The following is a 22,839-nucleotide window of genomic DNA, read 5'->3' on the forward strand; positions in this document are numbered from 1 at the left end:
TGAAGTTTTTGCATAAGTCGCATCCAGGTATGTCGAGAATGAAAGGCCTAGCGAGGTCATACGTCTGGTGGCCAAAGATGGACCACGACGTGGAAACTGAGGTTAGCCAGTGAGCAGATTGTCAGAGTAACAGGAAGTCACCCCCCACCGCACCATTACATCCATGGGAATGGCCGGAAAAACCATGGACACGACTACATGTGGACTACGCTGGACCTTTCCTAGGAAACATTTTCCTTGTGCTGATTGATTCTAATTCAAAGTGGATGGATGTTTACCCCATGAACACGTCCACATCGTACGCTACGATTGAGAAGTTGAGACAAAGCTTCAGTGTTATGGGATTGCCTCAACTATTGGTTCGTGACAATGCTACTTGTTTTACAAGCACTGCATTCACAAGTTTCATGAAACAAAATGGAATTCAACATGTAACGTCGGCCCCTTTTCACCCATCTTCAAACGGATTAGCAGAATGTGTGGTTCAGACCTTGAAGGAGGGGATGAGGAAGATGCAAGGGCCCATCATTGAAACAAATGTCTCAAGATTCTTGTTTAGCTACAGGATTACTCCTCAAGCTACAACTGGGTTGTCACCTGCAGAAATGTTGATGTCAAGGAGGTTAAGGTCAACCTTGGATCTCATCAGACCAGACCTGAAAGTGAAAATACATCAAAGGCAATGGAATCAAAAATGGAATCATGACAACCAAGCCAAACTCAGAAGTTTCTCACCTGGAGATGATGTCTATACAGAAACTATGGGTTTGGTCCTAAATGGATTCCAGCTACCATTGAGGATTGCTCAGGGCCAGTGTCCTATACTGTGATCATCGGAAATGGACAAAGACTAAGGAGACACGTGGATCAGATCCGAGCTAGAATTCCAGTTCCATCCGGTGATCTGGATCAATGTGTAAACGAGCAGGACAGGACATTGGAACGTTCACCAGAGTTGCAGTTGGACAAACCACCTGAGGCAAACAATGCTCAACTTCCTGAGACCACCAGTCTGGGACGACCTCCTCCTGTGAAGTCTCCACAAAAGGACTTTGTTTCACCATCAAGGGGTGAAGATCTGGTGGCACCAGCTACACCACCTCTGAGACGTTCTATTAGGGAGAGACGTCCGCCAGACTTTTTCCGATCCTAAAGGAGATCATGTTTGAAAAAATAAATATGTAAATAGCATAGCTCAGAATGGAATTAAGTTGTGTTATTAGCTTTAAAGGGGGGGAATGTAGTAACATGGTATATTTATGTTTACCAATAGATGGTGGTATTGACTCAAGACGGGGGTTTGCTTCCCGCTATCCGTAGCCATTTCCTATGTCTGCCTATATAACCGTGATTAACAAAGCTTCAGGTAGCTTCAGCCAGGTGCATTAGCGAATGTTATTCTAAGTTACAATTCAATACTAAACCGTACTTACGTGTCAGGAGTCATCAATCTACATCAGTAGTGATGGGGACTGTTATCAGCAGTGATGGGACCTGTTATCAGTAATGATGGTGCTTGTTATCAGTAGTGATGGGGGCTGTTATCAGTAGTGATGGTGCTTGTTATCAGTAGTGATGGGGGCTGTTATCAGTAGTGATGGAGCTTGTTATCAGTAATGATGGGGCCTGTTATAATTAGTGATGGGGCCTGTTATCATTAGTGATGGAGATTATCAGTAGTGATGGGAACTGTTATCAGTAGTGATGAAGCCTGTTATCAATAGTGATGGAGCCTTTTTTCAGTAGTGATGGGGGCTGTTGCCAGTAGTGACAGGTGCTGTTACCAGTAGTGATGGGGGCTATCAGTAGTGATAGAGAATGATATCAGTAGTGATGGGGGCTGTTTTCAGTAGTGATAGAGAATGATATCAGTAGTGATAGATCCTGTTATGAGTAGGTTTGGGGGCTGTTTTCAGTAGTAATGGAGAATGATATCAGTAGTGATGGGGGCTGTTTTCAGTAGTGATAGAGAATGATATCAGTAGTGATAGATCCTGTAATGAGTAGTGATGGGGGCTGTTTTCAGTAGTGATGGAGAATGATATCAGTAGTGATAGATCCTGTTATGAGTAGTGATGGGAGCTGATTTCAGTAGTGATGGAGATGTTATGAATAGTGGTGGAGCTTTTTAACAGTAGTGAAAGACAAATTCAACTCCATCTTTCATCGAATCATGGCTTATTCATCACAAAACCATTTGATGTTGCCAATTATTTTCATGATTACTTCATTTGCAAAGACGACAAATTTAGGCAGGAAATACCACCAGTGAACAGTGAGCCATTGTATTCCTGCATAAAATAAAAAATAGTAAAAGAAAAGCATTTTCTGGTTCTAACAGCAGACCTATCAGCTTGCTCCCAGCTCTGAGCAAACTGTTGGAAAAAAAATGTGTTTGACCAAATACAATACTTTTTCTGTGTAAACTAATTCACAACAGGCTTCCAGCATGCTTATTGAGAAGGGCACTCAACATGGACTGCACTGAAACAAATGACTGATGATTGGTTGAAAGAAATTAATAATAAGATGATTGTGGGAGCTGTACTGTTAGATTTCAGTTCAGCCTTTGATATTATCAGTGGTGTAAAGTACTTCAGTAAAAATATTTTAAAGTACATCTCTTATGTCGTTTGGGGGGTATCTGTACTTTACATTATTATTTATATTTTTGGCAACTTTTACATTTACTTCACTACATTCCTAAAAAAAAGAATGTACTTTTTACTCCGTACATTTTCTCTGACACCCAAAAGTACTCGTTACATTTTGACAGGAAAATGGTCCAATTCACATACTTATCAAGAGAACATCCCCGCTGATCCCTACTGCCTCTGATCTGGCGGACTGTGTTGGAGTGTGACCCTGGCTATCCGTCAGTAAAAAAATAAAAATAAAATTGTGCCATCTGGTTTGCTAAATATAAGGATTTTTAAATGATTTATACTTTTACTTTGACTTTTGATACTTAAGTACATTTTAGCAATTACATTTACTTTTTATACTTAAGTATATTTAAACCAAATACTTTTAGACTTTTCCTCAAGTGGTGTTTTACTGGCTGACTTTCACTTTTACTTGAGTCATTTTATATTAAGGTATCTTTACTTTACTTTTACTGTATGACAAGTATGACAATTGAGTCCTTTTCCACCATTGGATATTATTGACCACAACCTGTTGTTGAAAAAAACGATGTGTTATGGCTTTTCAATTTCTGCCATACCATGGACTCAGAGCTATCTATCTAATAGAACTCAAAGGGTTTTCTTTAATGGAAGCTTCTATAATGTCAAACCTGTAAAGTGTGATGTTACGCAGGGCAGCTCTCTAGGCCCTCTACTCTTTTCCATTTTTACCAATGACCTGCCACTGGCATTAAACAAAGCATGTGTTTCCATTTATGCTGATGAATTAACCATCTCCACATCAGCAACCAAAGCTAACAAAGTCACTGAAACCCTTAATAAAGAGTTGAAGTCTGTTTTGGAACGGGTCACCAGTAATAAAATGGTCCTGAACATCTCTAAAACTAAGAGCATTGTACTTGGTAAAAATCATTCCCTAAGTTCTAGACCTGAATCTGGTAATGAATGGTGTGGCTGTTGAGGAGACTAAATTACTTGGTGTTACTTTAGATTGTAAACTGTAATGGTCAAAACATATAGATTCAATAGTTGTAAAGATGGGGAGAGGTCTGTCCGTAATAAAGAGATGCTCTGCACACTCCAAAAAGCAAGTCCTGTAGGCTATAGTTTTGTCTTTTCTTGATTATTGTCCAGTCGTGTGGTCGAGTGCTGCAAGGAAAGACCTAGTTATGCGGCAGCTGGCCCAGAACAGAGCGGCACGTCTTGCTAATCATTATAATCAAAGGACTGATATACAGTGCATTCGGAAAGTATTCAGACCCCTTAAATTGTTTTTACGTCACAGCCGTATTCTAAAATGGATTTTTTTTAAATGATCCCCTCATAAATATACACACAATACCCCATAATGACAAAATGCAAAAACAGGTTTTTAGAAATGTTAGCAAATTTAGAAAAAATATATAAATAAATGAAATATCACATTTACGTACGTATTCAGACCCTTTACTCAGTACTTTGTTGAAGCACCTTTGGCAGCGATTACTGCCTTGAGTCTTCGTGGGTATGACGCTACAAGCTTGGCACAGCTGTATTTGGGGAGTTTCTGCCATTTTTCTCTGCAGATCCTCTCAAGCTCTGTCAGGTTGAATGGGGAGCATCGCTACACAGCTATTTCCAGGTCTCTTCAGAGATGTTAGATCGGGTTCAAGTCTGAGCACTCACTGGGCCACTCAAGGACATTCAGAGACTTGTCCCAGAGCCAGACCTGCGTTGTCTTGGCTGTGTGCTTAGGGTCGTTGTCCTGTTGAAAGGTGAACCTTCGTCCCAGTCTGAGGTCCTGAGCGCTCTCGAGCAGGTTTTCATCAAGGATCTCTCTGTATTTTGCTCCGTTCATCTTTCCCTCGATCCTGCCTAGTCTCCCAGTCCCTGTTGTTGAAAAACATCCTCACATTCCCAGGCGGTCTCCCGTCCCAGTACTAACCAACATGTGTGTTCAGGGGGTGTGGACACAAGTATATTTTTTGTTACCCCATTTTCTCCCTTGAATTAGGTCCCTTGATTCATCTCACCATCTTCTCAGTGGGTTCGGGGGATGCGAAGGTTGAGTCATCCGTCCTCCGAAACATGACCCGCCTGGCCGCTGTGGCGGCTGAATCAGAACTATCTTCTCCAGCAGGTCTGTGACCTGAGTGTGGTCCTCCCTCTCTCTATTGTTAAAGACATGAAACCTGTTCTCACAAACATTGATGACTTTCTGACGCTCATCACTCTCTGTCAGGAATGCCCTCCAGCTGATCCGGCCGAGTAAGTAAGATTGTGAAGGGTGAAGCGTCTGGGTGAAGCGTCTGCTCCAAAGTTCTCCTGGATCCACTTCACAGTGTTCCTCTCCTCCTCTGTGAACCTCCCCAGTCTGATCACCAGCAGGAACACATGGGGTCCTGGGACTGACATCTCAATGCTCTCATCCATTTCCCTCTTTATCTCCTGTTCAGACAGTGTTGTATCAATGAGGCCTGGGGTGTCATTTACTGTTATTTTTGTTCCTGGAACATACCTTTCACCTTTCGTGTTTGGTCACAGACTTTGGGGAGGCCTCTGCTTTAAACACGTTTCCTGTTGCACTCTTTCCTGCTCCAGTGTTCCCCACCATAACTATCCTCAGGTCAGAGGGTAGAGACACTATATGAAGTATAAAGAATAACAATGGAGAATAACTCAACAGAGTCGGGGTCAATTCCATTTCAATTCAGTCAATTCAGGGGTACAAATGTCCCAATGAGAAAATTGTTTTCCTTGAAAATGATTTTGTTAGTTATGATAAACAACAATAAACAGACGTTTAATTATCTCGTGAAAAACTAAAGACATCTGATCGTTGTCAAAATATTGTTAGAATGCACATGATTTCATGATTTCTATTGCCTGCTGAGATCTTTACTCAAGTTGTTATTTGTCCCTTGAATGAAAGATGAAGATGATGAAATGACGATTTGCAAGAAAACATAATGTCTCTCCATGCTAGTGACTTTATCTAGTGAATATTATGACTGCATGGAAATAAACCAAGGCTCTGTCAGCATCGACAGCAAAGTACTGAGATGTGTAGCAGTGGGTTCATGGGTTAATCCTTTACACACTACAAGGGTACAAGACCAATCATGTTTTTCCTGTTTATATATTTTTTTAATTGCTGCCTTAAATTCAATTAAATTTGTTTTCCTAGAGATCTACACAACCTACTTTTCAAAGTAAAAGGAAGTTATTAATAATCCCCTCCCCCATTTTCTTTTTAAAAGGTTGTGTAGATTTGTTGGAAAAAAATCGAATTGAATCCTCTTTAGAAGTAATTTTAATGCAGCAAAATGTCCAAAAACAATTTAAGTGTGTGATGAATTTCTATAGCCACTGTACATGTCACAGGTGTGCCAGATGCCCTAATTATTGTGCAGGCATTGGTCCAGGTGCACCTAATTGAGTGTTTGTTAACCTAGAGTCAATTTCTGCGACCCCGCGGAAATCTAATCAAAATCTAAAAATCCCCATCAAAATCCATCAGTTTATGCTAGAGATATGTTCTTGGATGGGTCTCAATCCACCACATCCGCAGATGTCACACTTCTGCATCTGCGGTGAAAGCTGACAGAGCTAGAGTGGTGTTTGTCAGACCATGAGAAAAATCGGTCTTCTCACAAAATTGCCTATAGCGTTTGAATGGTTTGGCCCCTCTATTATGACAAGATGAGACTCTCACAAACACAATGCTATTCTCCGCTTTGCTCTACGACCTCCACAAGAATCTTGGGATTCGTCAGACATCGGTACAGTCAATCTGCCAACTTCTCTCTGTAGCGACAAAACAGTTTGGGCTACACACTAATATGACCCCACTGTGGAAAGGTGAGACTCTCATTAACACCTACATGTCGTTTGCTCTAGGACCCCAACAGGCCTCACAAGACTCATCTGAATGTCCCCCGGTACCATTTTTAAAAAATGTATGGAAGTCTATATGGAGACATTTCAGTGCCAAAAATAAGGGGTTAAATACATATATTTCTCAAATGTAGGACAGACACTTCAGAACAAACTTCCTTTAGATGTGTGTGGGGGGGACAATCCATGTTACATGTTGTGAATCTGTTATTCTATGTGTTTTTTATGGGCTAATAGCATTGAGGACAAATTATATTGTTCCTCAAATAAGTTTTTTATTTATTTATTTTGAGACTTCAAGGGGTCTTAAAATTGCTAATAAAATAGCTTGATGTTTCTTGGAATGACCTCCTTTAAACAATTCCATATGTTAGCTTAGTTTAACCCCCCTGTAGAGGGTTAAACATTGTTTGAGCTACAGACTTTTGGATTTGTCTATTTCTTCTGCATCTGTAGATTTAACCATTGGTCTGTGTAATTAATGATTTAAGGAGAGTGAGGACAGGTGTGGAGGCTGAACAGTGATTAGTAGCACCTGATGCTTGTTGAGGAGCTGCGTTCAAGGCAACTAGAGTAAGTATTGGACGCAGGCGTGGAGGCTGATTGGCAATTAGTAGCAGCTGGTGCTTGTTGAGTTGATGGGGAGCTGAGTTCAGTGCAACTAGTTCAAGTCTGGTCCACTCTCCTGAATTTGTGTTAATTCTTCTCACCATCAAGTCTGTCTATCAGCATACTGAGCACAGCCCTTTTATAGCTCAAAGAACAACGTTTTTTATTTTTATTATTTAACCTTTATTTCGCTAGGCAGCTCAGTTAAGAAGAAATTCTTATTTAGAAATGTTGAAACTGTTCATTACTGTTCACAAAACAATGTCCATACAGGCTAGAACACTTTACAATGTGAGACGATACCGGTAGCTTCTAGCTTTAATTGTAGGCTAACTTTCCTTGCTAGCTTACAGCTGAATTCACTACCCCTAGTACTTTGTTTGTGATAGTATGCACACCATAATGCAAAATATGTTGATTTGAAAGCTGATTGCCACCAAAAACGTTATTAATAACCAATGTGAATCAATATAAGCAACATAATAACAACATACCCATCAAAATACATCAGTTTAAATAATATCCAAATTGATGAGTTTTCTAAATGAGATATTGTAAACTTTTTCCGAACTAATCTACATGAAGAACTTCTCAGCTTAATTAAAGTTTAATTCCCAAATAGCCTATACAGGTTTGATTTATCATTAAATTGATCAATCAGTAAAATGTGGGTTTTGCAAAACCCATTCAGTAATCCAGTACTGACAGAAGTCCTGCCCCAAGCGGGATTCCCATGTGGCTTGGGAGAAGTGTACCACAGTGTTGAATGTTCCCAACATTTGATCTACTGTTTACACATATGATATCCAATCAATGGAGATTGCATGGATTATCGTTTCATTCAATTGAATAAGTTAAATTGTTGAACATACCTTAATGTTCTTCCAATCAAATGAGACACGCTAGGGGTCAGATTATTATTTAATTTTTTAAACGTTCCCAACGTAAACGGACATTTTCTCTGGCCCAGATCGTAGAATATGCATACAATTTACAGATTAGGATAGAAAACACTCCAAAGTTTCCAAAACTGTCAAAATATTGTCTGTGAGTATAACAATACTTATTCTGCAGGCAAAAACCTGAGAAAATATAACCCGGAAGTGATCTTTTTTTTATTTTTTTATCTGTGTTTCCTGGACCGTCTATCCTCTATTTAAAGGAGTATCAACCAGATTAATTTTCCAATGGCTTCCTCAGGCTGTGACCAGGCTTTAGACATAGTTTCAAGCTTTTATTTTTAAAAATGAGCGAGATGTTTCATAAGTAGTCAGGTGTCCTCTGAATGTTTCCTGCACGCGAGACAGGGGCTCCCCATTTTCCTTTTCTCTCTTATAGAATAGGTTATGGTTCGGTTGAAATATTATCGATTATGTTTGTTAAAAACAACCTGAGGATTGATTATAAAAAACATTTGACATGTTTCTACGAACATTACGGAAACTTTTTGGAGTTTTCGTCGAATCGAACAAGGCTTTGGTTTTCTGAACATAACGCACAACCCAAATGGCATTTTTTTGTTATAAAAGTCATATTTATCGAACAAAAATAACATTTGTTGTGTAACGGTGAGTCTCATGAGTGCAAACATCCGAAGATTATTAAAGGTAAGCGATTAATTTTATTGCTTTTCTGACTTTCGTGACCATGCTAATTTGGGGCTATTTGTTGAAGCATTGATTGATACACTCACAAAAGCTTGGATTGCTTTCGCTGCAAAGCATATTTTCAAAATCTGACACGATAGGTGGATTAACAATAAGCTAAGCTGTGTTTTGGTATATTTCACTTGTGATTGCATGATTAAAAATATTTGTAGTAATATTTTTGAATTTGGCGCCCTGCAATTCAGCGGTTGTTTAGGAAAATGATCCCGCTAACGGGATCCATAGCGCAGTGAAGTTAAACTAGATGATAGGAACACTGTGGACAATTTTCAGCAAGTTTCAACCATGAAATAAAAATAAAAACTTTTCCATAAACAAGCTTAACTTCTTATGGCTGAAGGGGCAGTATTGAGTAGCTTGGATGAAAGGTGCACAGAGGTGCCCATATTAAATGGCCTGCTACTCAGTCCCAGTTGCTAATATATGCATATTACTATTAGTATTGGATAGAAAACACACTGTCGTTTCTAAAACTGTTTAAATTATGTCTGTGAGTATAACAGAACTCATATGGCAGGCAAAAACCTGAGAAGTTCCACTTCCTGTTTATATTTTTTCTGGGGGTGCCAAATTTTCAACCAAGGTCCCATTGAAATCATAGCGAGATATTCCACTAGATGTCAACAGTCAATGGAACTTTGTCTGATGAATCTATTGTGAAGGGGGACCGAAGGAGACAGGAATTAGTGACCACTGCCAGGAGGTGATCACGCATTGAACACGCGCGTTCACGTGATAGGCAGCTCCGTTCCTTCGGTCAACTGAAGTCGATGAAATTCTCCGGTTGGAACGTTATTCGAGATGTATGTTAACAAAGGCTTTTCAAGAGTCCTTCAGTAGAGTCAAGAGGGGAAAGGGAGAAAGATATTTATGGAGGGGTCATAAACCTTAGCCTGTGGGTAACGTCATGAGAGTCCCCTCATGTTGGGTTCAATCTTGCGATTAACCTGCACGTTGCAAACCAACATTAAAATGACTGTGGGTTGACCTGGTTGTGGACCATTGGACCAACCCCCTTTCCTTTGTGATACCAGCCATCATGTCGGCTCCGTCCACCAGGGACGTTTTCTGTATGACATAATTTGCATTCTTCATTCTGGGGCCCGTAATGTACTAGTTACATAGGTGGGGCCGGTAATGTACTAGTTACATAGGTGGGGCCTTAATGTACTAGTTACATAGATGGGGACATAATGTACTAGTTACATAGGTGGGGCCCATAATGACCTAGTTAAATAGATGGGGCCCATAATGTACTAGTTACATAGGTGGGGCCATAATGTACTAGTTACATAGGTGGGGCCATAATGTACTAGTTACATAGGTGGGGACATAATGCACTAGTTACATAGGTGGGGGCCATAATGTACTAGTTACATAGATGGGGCCCATAATGTACTAGTTACATAGGTGGTGCCATAATGTACTAGTTACATAGGTGGGGACATAATGTACTAGTTACATAGGTGGGGACATAATGTATTAGTTACATAGGTGGGGACATAATGTACTAGTTACATAGGTGGGGACATAATGTATTAGTTACATAGGTGGGGACATAATGTACTAGTTACATAGGTGGTGCCATAATGTACTAGTTACATAGGTGGGGACATAATGTATTAGTTACATAGGTGGGGCCCATAATGTACTAGTTACATAGGTGGGGCCATAATGTACTAGTTACATAGGTGGTGCCCGTAATGTACTAGTTACATAGGTGGGGCCCATAATGTACTAGTTACATAGGTGGTGCCATAATGTACTAGTTACATAGGTGGGGCCCATAATGTACTAGTTACATAGGTGGGGCCCGTAATGTACTAGTTACATAGGTGGGGCCATAATGTACTAGTTACATAGGTGGGGCCCATAATGTACTAGTTACATAGGTGGGGCCCATAATGTACTAGTTACATAGGTGGGGCCATAATGTACTAGTTACATAGGTGGTGCCATAATGTACTAGTTACATAGGTGGTGCCATAATGTACTAGTTACATAGGTGGTGCCATAATGTACTAGTTACATAGGTGGGCCCGTAATGTACTAGTTACATAGGTGGGCCCGTAATGTACTAGTTACATAGGTGGGCCCATAATGTACTAGTTACATAGGTGGGGCCTTAATGTACTAGTTACATAGGTGGGGCCCGTAATGTACTAGTTACATAGGTGGGGCCATAATGTACTAGTTACATAGGTGGGGCCCATAATGTACTAGTTACATAGGTGGGGCCCATAATGTACTAGTTACATAGGTGGGGCCCATAATGTATTAGTTACATAGGTGGGGCCATAATGTACTAGTTACATAGGTGGGGCCATAATGTACTAGTTACATAGGTGGGGCCCATAATGTACTAGTTACATAGGTGGGGCCATAATGTACTAGTTACATAGGTGGGGCCATAATGTACTAGTTACATAGGTGGGGCCCGTAATGCACTAGTTACATAGGTGGGGCCCGTAATGTACTAGTTACATAGGTGGGGCCCATAATGTACTAGTTACATAGGTGGGGCCATAATGTACTAGTTACATAGGTGGGGCCATAATGTACTAGTTACATAGGTGGGGCCCGTAATGTACTAGTTACATAGGTGGGGCCCGTAATGTACTAGTTACATAGGTGGGGCCATAATGTACTAGTTACATAGGTGGGGCCATAATGTACTAGTTACATAGGTGGGGCCCGTAATGTACTAGTTACATAGGTGGGGCCCATAATGTACTAGTTACATAGGTGGTGCCATAATGTACTAGTTACATAGGTGGGGCCCATAATGTACTAGTTACATAGGTGGGGCCATAATGTACTAGTTACATAGGTGGTGCCATAATGTACTAGTTACATAGATGGGGCCATAATGCACTAGTTACATGGGTGGGGTCCGTAATGTACTAGTTACATAGGTGGGGCCCGTAATGTACTAGTTACATAGGTGGGGCCATAATGTACTAGTTACATAGGTGGGGCCATAATGTACTAGTTACATAGGTGGGGCCATAATGTACTAGTTACATGGGTGGGGCCATAATGTACTAGTTACATAGGTGGGGCCATAATGTACTAGTTACATAGGTGGGGACATAATGTACTAGTTACATAGGTGGTGCCATAATGTACTAGTTACATAGGTGGTGCCATAATGTACTAGTTACATAGGTGGGGCCGTAATGTACTAGTTACATAGGTGGTGCCATAATGTACTAGTTACATAGGTGGTGCCATAATGTACTAGTTACATAGGTGGGGCCATAATGTACTAGTTACATAGGTGGGGCCCATAATGTACTAGTTACATAGGTGGGGCCCATAATGTACTAGTTACATAGGTGGGGCCGGTAATGTACTAGTTACATAGGTGGGGCCATAATGTACTAGTTACATAGGTGGTGCCATAATGTACTAGTTACATAGGTGGGGCCCATAATGTACTAGTTACATAGGTGGGGCCCGTAATGTACTAGTTACATAGGTGGGGCCATAATGTACTAGTTACATAGGTGGGGCCCATAATGTACTAGTTACATAGGTGGGGCCCGTAATGTACTAGTTACATAGGTGGGGCCATAATGTACTAGTTACATAGGTGGGGCCATAATGTACTAGTTACATAGGTGGGGCCCATAATGTACTAGTTACATAGGTGGGGCCATAATGTACTAGTTACATAGATGGGGCCCATAATGTACTAGTTACATGGGTGGGGCCCGTAATGTACTAGTTACATAGGTGGGGCCATAATGTACTAGTTACATAGATGGGGCCCATAATGTACTAGTTACATAGGTGGGGCCCATAATGTACTAGTTACATAGGTGGGGCCATAATGTACTAGTTACATAGGTGGGGCCCATAATGTACTAGTTACATAGGTGGGGCCCGTAATGTACTAGTTACATAGGTGGGGCCCGTAATGTACTAGTTACATAGGTGGTGCCCGTAATGTACTAGTTACATAGGTGGGGCCATAATGTACTAGTTACATAGGTGGGGCCCATAATGTACTAGTTACATAGGTGGGGCCATAATGTACTAGTTACATAGGTGGGGCCATAATGTACTAGTTACATAGGTGGGGCCATAATGTACTAGTTACATAGGTGGTGCCCGTAATGTACTAGTTACATAGGTGGGGCCATAATGTATTAGTTACATAGGTGGGGCCCGTAATGTACTAGTTACATAGGTGGGGCCATAATGTACTAGTTACATAGGTGGGGCCATAATGTACTAGTTACATAGGTGGGGCCCATAATGTACTAGTTACATAGGTGGGGCCCGTAATGTACTAGTTACATAGGTGGGGCCCGTAATGTACTAGTTACATAGGTGGGGCCCGTAATGTACTAGTTACATAGGTGGGGCCATAATGTACTAGTTACATAGGTGGGGCCCATAATGACCTAGTTACATAGGTGGGGCCCATGAAGACAATACATCTCTTGGCACTGAATAGATTCATACTATAGTCAGACAGGAAGAAATTCTTTAACTTCTCCAGCAAACCAACACTGGAATGAATGTAGTCCAACAAGAAAGACAGAAGAGAAAACTCCTTACAACACCGTTCAATTGAAATGGGACACCTTTCCCTTATCCAGATTGACATTCCTCTAAACTGTGAAGTAAAAGTGAGTTTAACATCATCACTCCCTTGTTCCAGCTTAATCTGTTCACTATCACATAGAGACAGATCAGATTCTTGCAAAAAGCATTAAGGCTTTTCAGATATATACTTTCTTGTGCCAAACTTTTAGGACGCTATAGAGAGAAGTAGGCAAAAATTAAAACAATTTCAAAAATGTAAAAAAATAGTAAAATAAAGAAAAACCCTTAAATGAGTAGGTGTGTCCAAACTTTTGACTGGTACTGTATATCAGCTTCATATCAAAATGTTGAAAATAGCATGAGATTAGCTGGGTACGTCTCACGTTACTGTGTCCGGTTACATATCTATCGCCATAGGATGGTGGGAAATCCTGCCTAAAATGTAATTTGCTCATCAGAGTGTCTGTTATATTCCTGTGGAAGGATACGCCCGACTGTCTCGACTACAACACTGCCCCCAGGTGACATGGTAGTGCCCTGTGTTTTGGTTGATCATGTCACATGACCTGGATTTTAACTTTTATTTAAAGCCTTTTCCGGAAATAAGAATTAGACCAAAACTTTAAGGAATTGTCTGAAGATGGTCCTGAACCATCTGACATAAAAGAAAAAGGGGACAGTTTGATGAAAAATAGTTAAGTAAAGGTTAATATCCAGGTCATGTGACATAATCAACCAAAACACATGACCTCATGATGTATTCTCATCATGTTGGTAGTTCGGGACCGCTGAGTTAAAATGAACCTTATAAAATGAACCTTAAAATTAAGTTATTTGAATAGAGCTTTGTATTGGTTGATTCTGATACCTCCCAAGTGGGAAACTCCAACTCTTCCACCTAGGTTAGCAAGTGGGAAATGTCTGAGTTCCCAACATGATGTGAAGTCGGCGTTAGACATGGGGAATTGCCAAAGTAAACTTTTCAGATTCCACAGAAAAGTATGCATCCTTCCAGTAATTGACAATAAAATGTGGACTTTATTTAGAAATCTACTATATAATGTTGATACATTCTCTGTAACAAGGTTTTGGTATTCTCTGAAACACTGAAAGTCTATCTGTAAATGTTGATATTACTAATATTGTATCCTAAATGTATATATTGACATAATGTAAAAATACTCACACTGTATATGTATAGACCAAGCTGTAGATTTAGAATTAAACTAAACAGAGCTTGTTATAAGTAGTAATGGGGCTTGATCAGTTGCAACAGTTTTATGATGCAGTCTGCTGTAAATGGGCCTGTCCTTTACCTTACTTACTGTATATCTTGTGAAAGTTGTATGGTGCTGCTGTAAATGGGCCTGTCCTTAACCTTACTTACTGTATGTCTTGTGAAAGGATGAAAAAGTATGAATATATGAATCAAAATGTGAATATGTTGGTAAGACGTTTTAGAAAAGTGATAATTCCCTCGAAGCCGGTGCTTGGAAATATAGGCACGGTTTGCAACACCAGTGGCACCGTTTGCAACACCTATCACCCCTAACACCTAACACCCCTAACACCTAACACCTAACACCTAACACCCCTAACACCTAACACCCCTAACACCTAACACCCCTAACACCCCTAACACCTAACACCCCGAACACCTAACACCCCTAACACCTAACACCCCTAACACCTAACACCTAACACCTAACACCTAACACCTAACACCTAACACCCCTAACACCTAACACCTAACACCCCTAACACCTAACACCTAACACCTAACACCTAACACCTAACACCTAACACCCCTAACACCTAACACCCCTAACACCTAACACCTAACACCTAACACCCCTAACACCTAACACCTAACACCCCTAACACCTAACACCTAACACCTAACACCTAACACCTAACACCTAACACCCCTAACACCCCTAACACCTAACACCCCGAACACCTAACACCCCTAACACCTAACACCCCTAACACCTAACACCTAACACCTAACACCTAACACCTAACACCTAACACCCCTAACACCTAACACCCCTAACACCTAACACCCCTAACACCCCTAACACCCCTAACACCTAACACCCCTAACACCTAACACCTAACACCTAACACACCTAACACCCCTAACACCTAACACCGTGCCAATAACACTCGTTTGTCACTTAATTAGAATTTTCTACTCAGCATTTTGACTCAGGGCTCGCAGGACAGGCAGAGGGTGAATTCTGATTCTGATTGGGTGTCGCTGTAATCAACCCCCTGACAACTTAACCCTGTCTGTCTGCCCAGAATCAGAAGGTAGACCACATCTCTGATGAAATGAAATGTGCCTGACACCTTTAGGGGAAAAGTTTTTTTTTTACAGCATTTTAAAATGTAACTATGTAGTTGTCTAGCCTGGTCCCAGATCTATTTGTGGTCTTTCCAACTCCATTGATCACTACATACTGTAGTTGTTTTGCCTGGTCCCAGATCTATTTGTGGTCTTTCCAACTCCATTGATCACTATCAAGCCATGACAATGAGTGAGAAGGAGTTGTAATGATAGCACAAACAGACTGGCACTCAGGGTATTAGTTGCCTAGTTTTTCTAATGTAATTGTTGTACATCATTTAGTTAGTAAGGTAGTTAAGCTGAATAGTCACTGTTAGTATAGTTGCATGAATCTGTTAATTGTTGTCGCCTGCTGAGAGGTGAAGCTATCAGCTGGACTTCACAGGTAACTGACAAAATAAAGGGAACACCAACATAATGAGTCTTAATAGGGCGTTGGGCACCACGAGACTCCAGATCTGCTTCAATGCTCCTTGGCATAGATTTGACAACTGTCCCATCCCTCTTATCATGTTGGTGTTTTGTTGAAGGTGATGGAAAGAGCCGTCTCAGGCGCCGCTCCAGAATCTCCCACTAGTGTTCAACTGGGTTTAGATCGCGGGACGGCCATGGCATATGGTTTACATAGTTTAATGATCATCAAGTCATTCAGTAACCACTCATGCCCTGTGGATGGGGGCATTATCATCCTGGAAGAGACCTCTCATGCCCTGTGGATGGGGGCATTATCAGCCAGGAAGAGACCACTCATGCCCTGTGGATGGGGGCATTATCATCCTGGAAGAGACCACTCATGCCCTGTGGATGGGGGCATTATCATCCTGGAAGAGACCACTCATGCCCTGTGGATGGGGGCATTATCATCCTGGAAGAGACCACTCATACCCTGTGGATGGGGGCATTATCATCCTGGAAGAGACCACTCCCGTCAGGATAGACATTATTCACCACAGGTTGAAGGTGATCACTCAGAATGGCTGTGTATTTACTGGTGTTTACCTTTGTCTCTAAGTGGTTGAGTGGACATAAACGATGCCAGGAAAAAGCACCCCACACCATAACAGAGCTGCCAGATCCCTCATTTACACAAGTGTTTCCTTTATTTTGGTAGATACCTGAACATTTCGAGTTAAGTTTCATTTCCCCTTGTAACTAGTCATTTAAAGCCAATGAGTGTTGCTAGGCAAAAATAATTCAAATCAGGACAGGCAGAGTCTGAAATCTGATTGGGTGTTGCTATTATCAAGCTCCTCCTGACAACTCAACATTGGCTGTCTGCCCAGAGACTCAAAGCCCACAGCTCTGAGTAAAATGACATGTGAAACACAGACACCATCTTCAGGGGGAAAGGTTGAATGAAATAAAAATGCTTTAGGAAATGTAAGTATAAAGTTGCCTAGCCTGGTCCCAGATCTGTTGGTACTCTTTTACAACTACTGCTCAGTGGCACCCTCAGCAGGGTCTGAAAGAAACTTTTTGGGACCCAAATCAGGCATCTATCTTACTCCAGCTGTGTTAGGTTAACTCAGTCTCTACCTGAGGCTCAACCTCTGTCCCTACAGTAGACCTACACCAGTGGATATCAACCAGGACTCTGTCCCTACAGTAGACCTATACCAGTGGTTCTCAACCAGGACTCTGTCCCTACAGTAGACCTCCACCAGTGGATATCAACCAGGACTCTGTCCCTACAGTAGACCTCCACCAGTGGTTCTCAACCAGGACTCTGTCCCTGCAGTAGACCTACACCAGTGGATATCAACCAGGACTCTGTCCCTACAGTAGACCTACACCAGTGGATATCAACTAGGACTCTGTCCCTACAGTAGACCTCCACCAGTGGATATCAACCAGGACTCTGTCCCTACAGTAGACCTACACCAGTGGATATCAACCAGGACTCTGTCTCTACAGTAGACCTACACCAGTGGATATCAACCAGGACTCTGTCCCTACAGTAGACCTCCACCAGTGGTTCTCAACCAGGACTCTGTCTCTACAGTAGACCTACACCAGTGGATATCAACCAGGACTCTGTCCCTACAGTAGACCTACACCAGTGGATATCAACCAGGACTCTGTCCCTACAGTAGACCTACACCAGTGGATATCAACCAGGACTCTGTTCCTACAGTAGACCTACACCAGTGGATATCAACCAGGACTCTGTCCCTACAGTAGACCTACACCAGTGGTTCTCAACCAGGACTCTGTCCCTACAGTAGACCTACACCAGTGGATATCAACCAGGACTCTGTCCCTACAGTAGACCTACACCAGTGGATATCAACCAGGACTCTGTCCCTACAGTAGACCTACACCAGTGGATATCAAACAGGACTCTGTCCCTACAGTAGACCTCCACCAGTGGATAACAACCAGGACTCTGTCCCTACAGTAGACCAGAGTGTTGTGTTCAAGGTAACCACTAGAGGGACCCATCAGGCCAGAGGGTGTTGTGTTCAAGGTCACCACTAGAGGGACCCATCAGACCAGAGGGTGTTGTGTTCAAGGTCACCACTAGAGGGACCCATCAGACCAGAGGGTGTTGTGTTCAAGGTCACCACTAGAGGGACCCATCAGACCAGAGGGTGTTGTGTTCAAGGTCACCACTAGAGGGACCCATCAGACCAGAGGGTGTTGTGTTCAAGGTCACCACTAGAGGGACCCATCAGACCAGAGTGTTGTGTTCAAGGTAACCACTAGAGGGACCCATCAGACCAGAGAGTGTTGTGTTCAAGGTCACCACTAGAGGGACCCATCAGACCAGAGAGTTGTGTTCAAGGTCACCACTAGAGGGACCCATCAGACCAGAGAGTGTTGTGTTCAAGGTCATCACTCAAGGGACCCATCAGACCAGAGAGTGTTGTGTTCAAGGTCACCCCTAGAGGGACAATCAGACCAGAGGGTTGTGTTCAAGGTCACCACTAGAGGGACCCATCAGACCAGAGGGTTGTGTTCAAGGTCACCACTAGAGGGACCCATCAGACCAGAGTGTTGTGTTCAAGGTCACCACTAGAGGGACCCATCAGACCAGAGAGTTGTGTTCAAGGTCACCACTAGAGGGACCCATCAGACCAGAGTGTTGTGTTCAAGGTCACCACTAGAGGGACCCATCTGATCAGAGTGTTGTGTTCAAGGTCACCACTAGAGGGACCATCAGACCAGAGTGTTGTGTTCAAGGTCACCACTAGAGGGACCCATCAGACCAGAGAGTGTTGTGTTCAAGGTCACCACTAGAGGGACCATCAGACCAGAGTGTTGTGTTCAAGGTCCCAACTAGAGGGACCCATCAGACCAGAGTGTTGTGTTCAAGGTCACCACTAGAGGGACCCATCAGACCAGAGTGTTGTGTTCAAGGCCACCACTAGAGGGACCCATCAGACCAGAGTGTTGTGTTCAAGGTCACCACTAGAGGGACCCATCAGACCATAGTGTTGTGTTCAAGGTCACCACTAGAGGGACCCATCAGACCAGAGTGTTGTGTTCAAGGTAACCACTAGAGGGACCCATCAGACCAGAGAGTGTTAGGTTCAAGGTCACCACTAGAGGGACCCATCAGACCAGAGAGTGTTGTGTTCAAGGTCACCACTAGAGGGACCCATCAGACCAGAGTGTTGTGTTCAAGGTCTCCACTAGAGGGACCCATCAGACCAGATAGTGTTGTGTTCAAGGTCACCACTAGAGGGACCCATCAGACCAAATCAGAAAAAGAGCGAAAGAACAATGATGAGTTCAGTTGTTATATAGTATTTATTATAAACTCCTCACAATATCTTGAATATATTTTCATAAATGTTTTTCCTTCAAAAATAATTTTTTGTAAAAACAAAAAACAGTCTGACCTAAACAAGTGACAGAGAAGTTTACACTACTGTTTGTTTGGAGATATTTTCAGAAAAAATGGATTCTTCACCCGAATTTGAATCTTTAGTTGCTTTCCCCTCCCTATAAGAAATCAAGAAATCATGGCTGTGGTTACAATCAGTGAAATGCATCCTGCTGCCAAACCTAATTATAATTGCTACTGATGTTGTCAGCAACTCAATTGGTGACACAAGCTCTGCTGTTCCAGCGATTAAAAAACAAGTTCCTGCCTTTGCTACGGCTTTCCCTAACGTTTCAATCTTTCTCCAACTGTCTGTCTGTTCTTGGGCTCTCAGAGCTTCCTGATACATCCCACTGGTGTAGTACTGTCCTCCATTCTCCTCCACCATCTCCTCTATCATCTCACTGGTGTAGTACTGTCCTCCATTCCCCTCCACCATCTCCTCTATCATCCCACTGGTGTAGTACTGTCCTAACTTCCCCTCCACCATCTCCTCTATCATCTCACTGGTGTAGTACTGTCCTCCATTCCCCTCCACCATCTCCTCTATCATCTCACTGGTGTAGTACTGTCCTCCATTCTCCTCCACCATCTCCTCTATCATCTCACTGGTGTAGTACTGTCCTCCATTCCCCTCCACCATCTCCTCTATCATCTCACTGGTGTAGTACTGTCCTCCATTCTCCTCCACCATCTCCTCTATCATCTCACTGGTGTAGTACTGTCCTCCATTCTCCTCCACCATCTCCTCTATCATTTCACTGGTGTAGTACTGTCCTCCATTCCCCTCCACCATCTCCTCTATCATCTCACTGGTGTAGTACTGTCCTCCATTCTCCTCCACCATCTCCTCTATCATATCACTGGTGTAGTACTGTCCTCCATTCCCCTCCACCATGTCCTCTATCATCTCACTGGTGTAGTACTGTCCTCCATTCTCCTCCACCATCTCCTCTATCATCTCACTGGTGTAGTACTGTCCTCCATTCCCCTCCACCATCTCCTCTATTATCTCACTGGTGTAATACTGTCCTCCATTCCCCTTCACCATCTCCTCTATCATCTCAGCAGCTCTGTGTCCTGAGAGCGATCTTTTGTGTGGTTGTTGAGAGAGTGATTTCTAAAGCCACAGATGTTTATAAGATCCTGAAGCTCATAATTTTCTCCCACAATCTTTGACTGATTACCATTTAACTGATCTTCACCAGTGAATAATAGAATAGTATATTTTGAAGGCTGCCCTGAATCTGTAAACCAAACATGAAAAGTAAAAATTACAATGCAAGCCATTGGTTTTAAAATTAAGAGAAATTCTAGAATAGTATATTTTGAGGCTTCTTCTCCAAAGTTCTCCTGGATCCACTTCACAGTGTTCCTCTCTTCGTCTGTGAACTTTGTCAGTCTGATCACCAGCAGCAACGTGTCCTGGCTTGTCTATACATCCATCTCACTCTTCATTGCCTTGTGTCAAAGAGACCAGGGCCCGGTTTCCTAAAAAGCTATGTTCATTGTTAGAACCTTTCACAGGAGCATTGTTAAATCTCTGAGCTGTGGTGACTGCAACTGTGCTGTTAGACTGTACATTCTTAAAATCAGAGCCTTTCTAGTTCAGAGTGCACACTGGACGATCTAGGCGATGAGTAGGGTTGATCCGAACATTCTGACCTCACAACTGCAGTCAAGCACCCAAGCTAGCTGGCTAACATTGGCTAGCTACTTCCAGACACATAATGAGAGAACACCCCACTCTGACCATTTTACCCACCCCAGCAGAGCTGGTTAGGCTGTTTTTATATTATCGAGAGCGTTGGTGACTGTAACTGTGCTGCTGGCAACAATTTAATTTCGCATATTTGCCGACAACGGCCATATTCAATGGGTGTTGAGCGTTCGTAAATGCATAAGTTATTTTGCTCTCTCTGGCACACTGAGACTAGAGTGCTCTGAAATCGGAGTAGATTGCCAGACTGAATTTACGAATGCACCCGAAATGTTTACTTCCATAGTGGAGTCTTTTGTTAAGACATGTAGATAGGTAAACAATGAACCATAATCGCAAATCATGACGTTACTACCCTGCATGAATCTGCAGGTAGCTAACCAACCAGGTTCAATGTTAGCTAGCTAATATTAGGCTATAGCTAGCCAAGTAAATGCCTCTTTCTGTCAAAATTAGAAACGTGTATTATCTGAAAATGTAGCTAGCTAGACAATTTTACAAGTATACATCATTCATGGTTGGACGCGTCTCCTGTCGGATGCCATGGTTGCCCTTAGTTTGAAAATGTAATCCGGTGACAGGTGTTTTCCCCATCTCCTTAGCTATCATACTTTAATTCCACTGATTTCAAAACTAAGTCCTCCAGAAAGTGGAGAGCAACACTAATGCAGTTTTAAAACCTCTTGAAGCTAGGGTGCAGAATTTTTATGTTTGGAAAAATAACGTTCCCAATGTAAGCTGCCTATTTCTCAGGTCCAGATACTAGAATATGCATATAATTGACAGAGTAGGATAGAAAACACTCTAAAGTTTCCAAAACTGTCAAAATATTGTCTGTGAGTATAACAGAACTGATTTTGCAGGCGAAAACCTGAGGCAGTCCAACCCGGAAGTGACTTTTATTTTGAAAAATCACTGTTCCATTGCCTGCCTTTCGTCCACTTAAAGGGATATCAACCAGATTCCTTTTCCAATGGGTGTGAACAGTCTTTAGACATAGTTTCAAGCTTTTATTCTGAAAAATTTGCGAGATTTATCAAAACGCGTCAGTGGATAGATGGATGTCCTTACATTAGTTCATGTTCTCGACACTGGTTGCTCGACATTTTCTTTCTCTCCAGTATTGAATAGTTTACAGTCCGGTTGAAATATTACCGATTATTGACATTGCTGCTAGGTGTTCTTAATGTTTTGTCTAGTGATTGATAAACTCACACAAACGCTTGGATTGCTTTCACTGTAAACGCTTATTTTCAAAATCTGACACGACAGGTGGATTAACAACAAGCTAAGCTGTGTTTTGCTATATTGCACTTGTGATTTCATGAATATAAATATTTGTAGCAATTTTTTTGAAATATGGAGCTCTGCAATTCAGTGGTTGTTTACGAAAATGATCCCTCTAAAGGGATCCGTGAGTCAAGAAGTTTTAATACACAATACATTTGTTTTTTAAACACGTTAGACAGGATTACCTGTCTAACGTTGGCTTTCTTTGGTGGAAGGAGAGGAGGACCAAAATTCAGCGTGGTACGTATCCATAATATATTTTTAAAAGAATGAATACAAAATACAAAAGA

The 22,839-nt window shown here is 42.0% G+C and overlaps 1 protein-coding gene across 1 annotated transcript in view; it reads right to left on the reverse strand.

The window, feature by feature from the left end:
* Nucleotides 1-4,865: 4,865 nt before the first annotated feature.
* Nucleotides 4,866-22,839, reverse strand: part of LOC129845416 (GTPase IMAP family member 8-like) — a 38,419-nt gene continuing 20,445 nt past the window's right edge. Inside the window, exon 8 of the mRNA XM_055913337.1 lies at nucleotides 4,866-5,075. Coding sequence (XP_055769312.1) covers nucleotides 4,866-5,075 — 210 coding nt within the window. The remainder of the gene's footprint in view (nucleotides 5,076-22,839) is intronic.

Source organism: Salvelinus fontinalis, unplaced genomic scaffold (assembly GCF_029448725.1).
Source record: "Salvelinus fontinalis isolate EN_2023a unplaced genomic scaffold, ASM2944872v1 scaffold_0300, whole genome shotgun sequence".
NCBI classification, from domain to species: Eukaryota; Metazoa; Chordata; class Actinopteri; order Salmoniformes; family Salmonidae; genus Salvelinus; species Salvelinus fontinalis.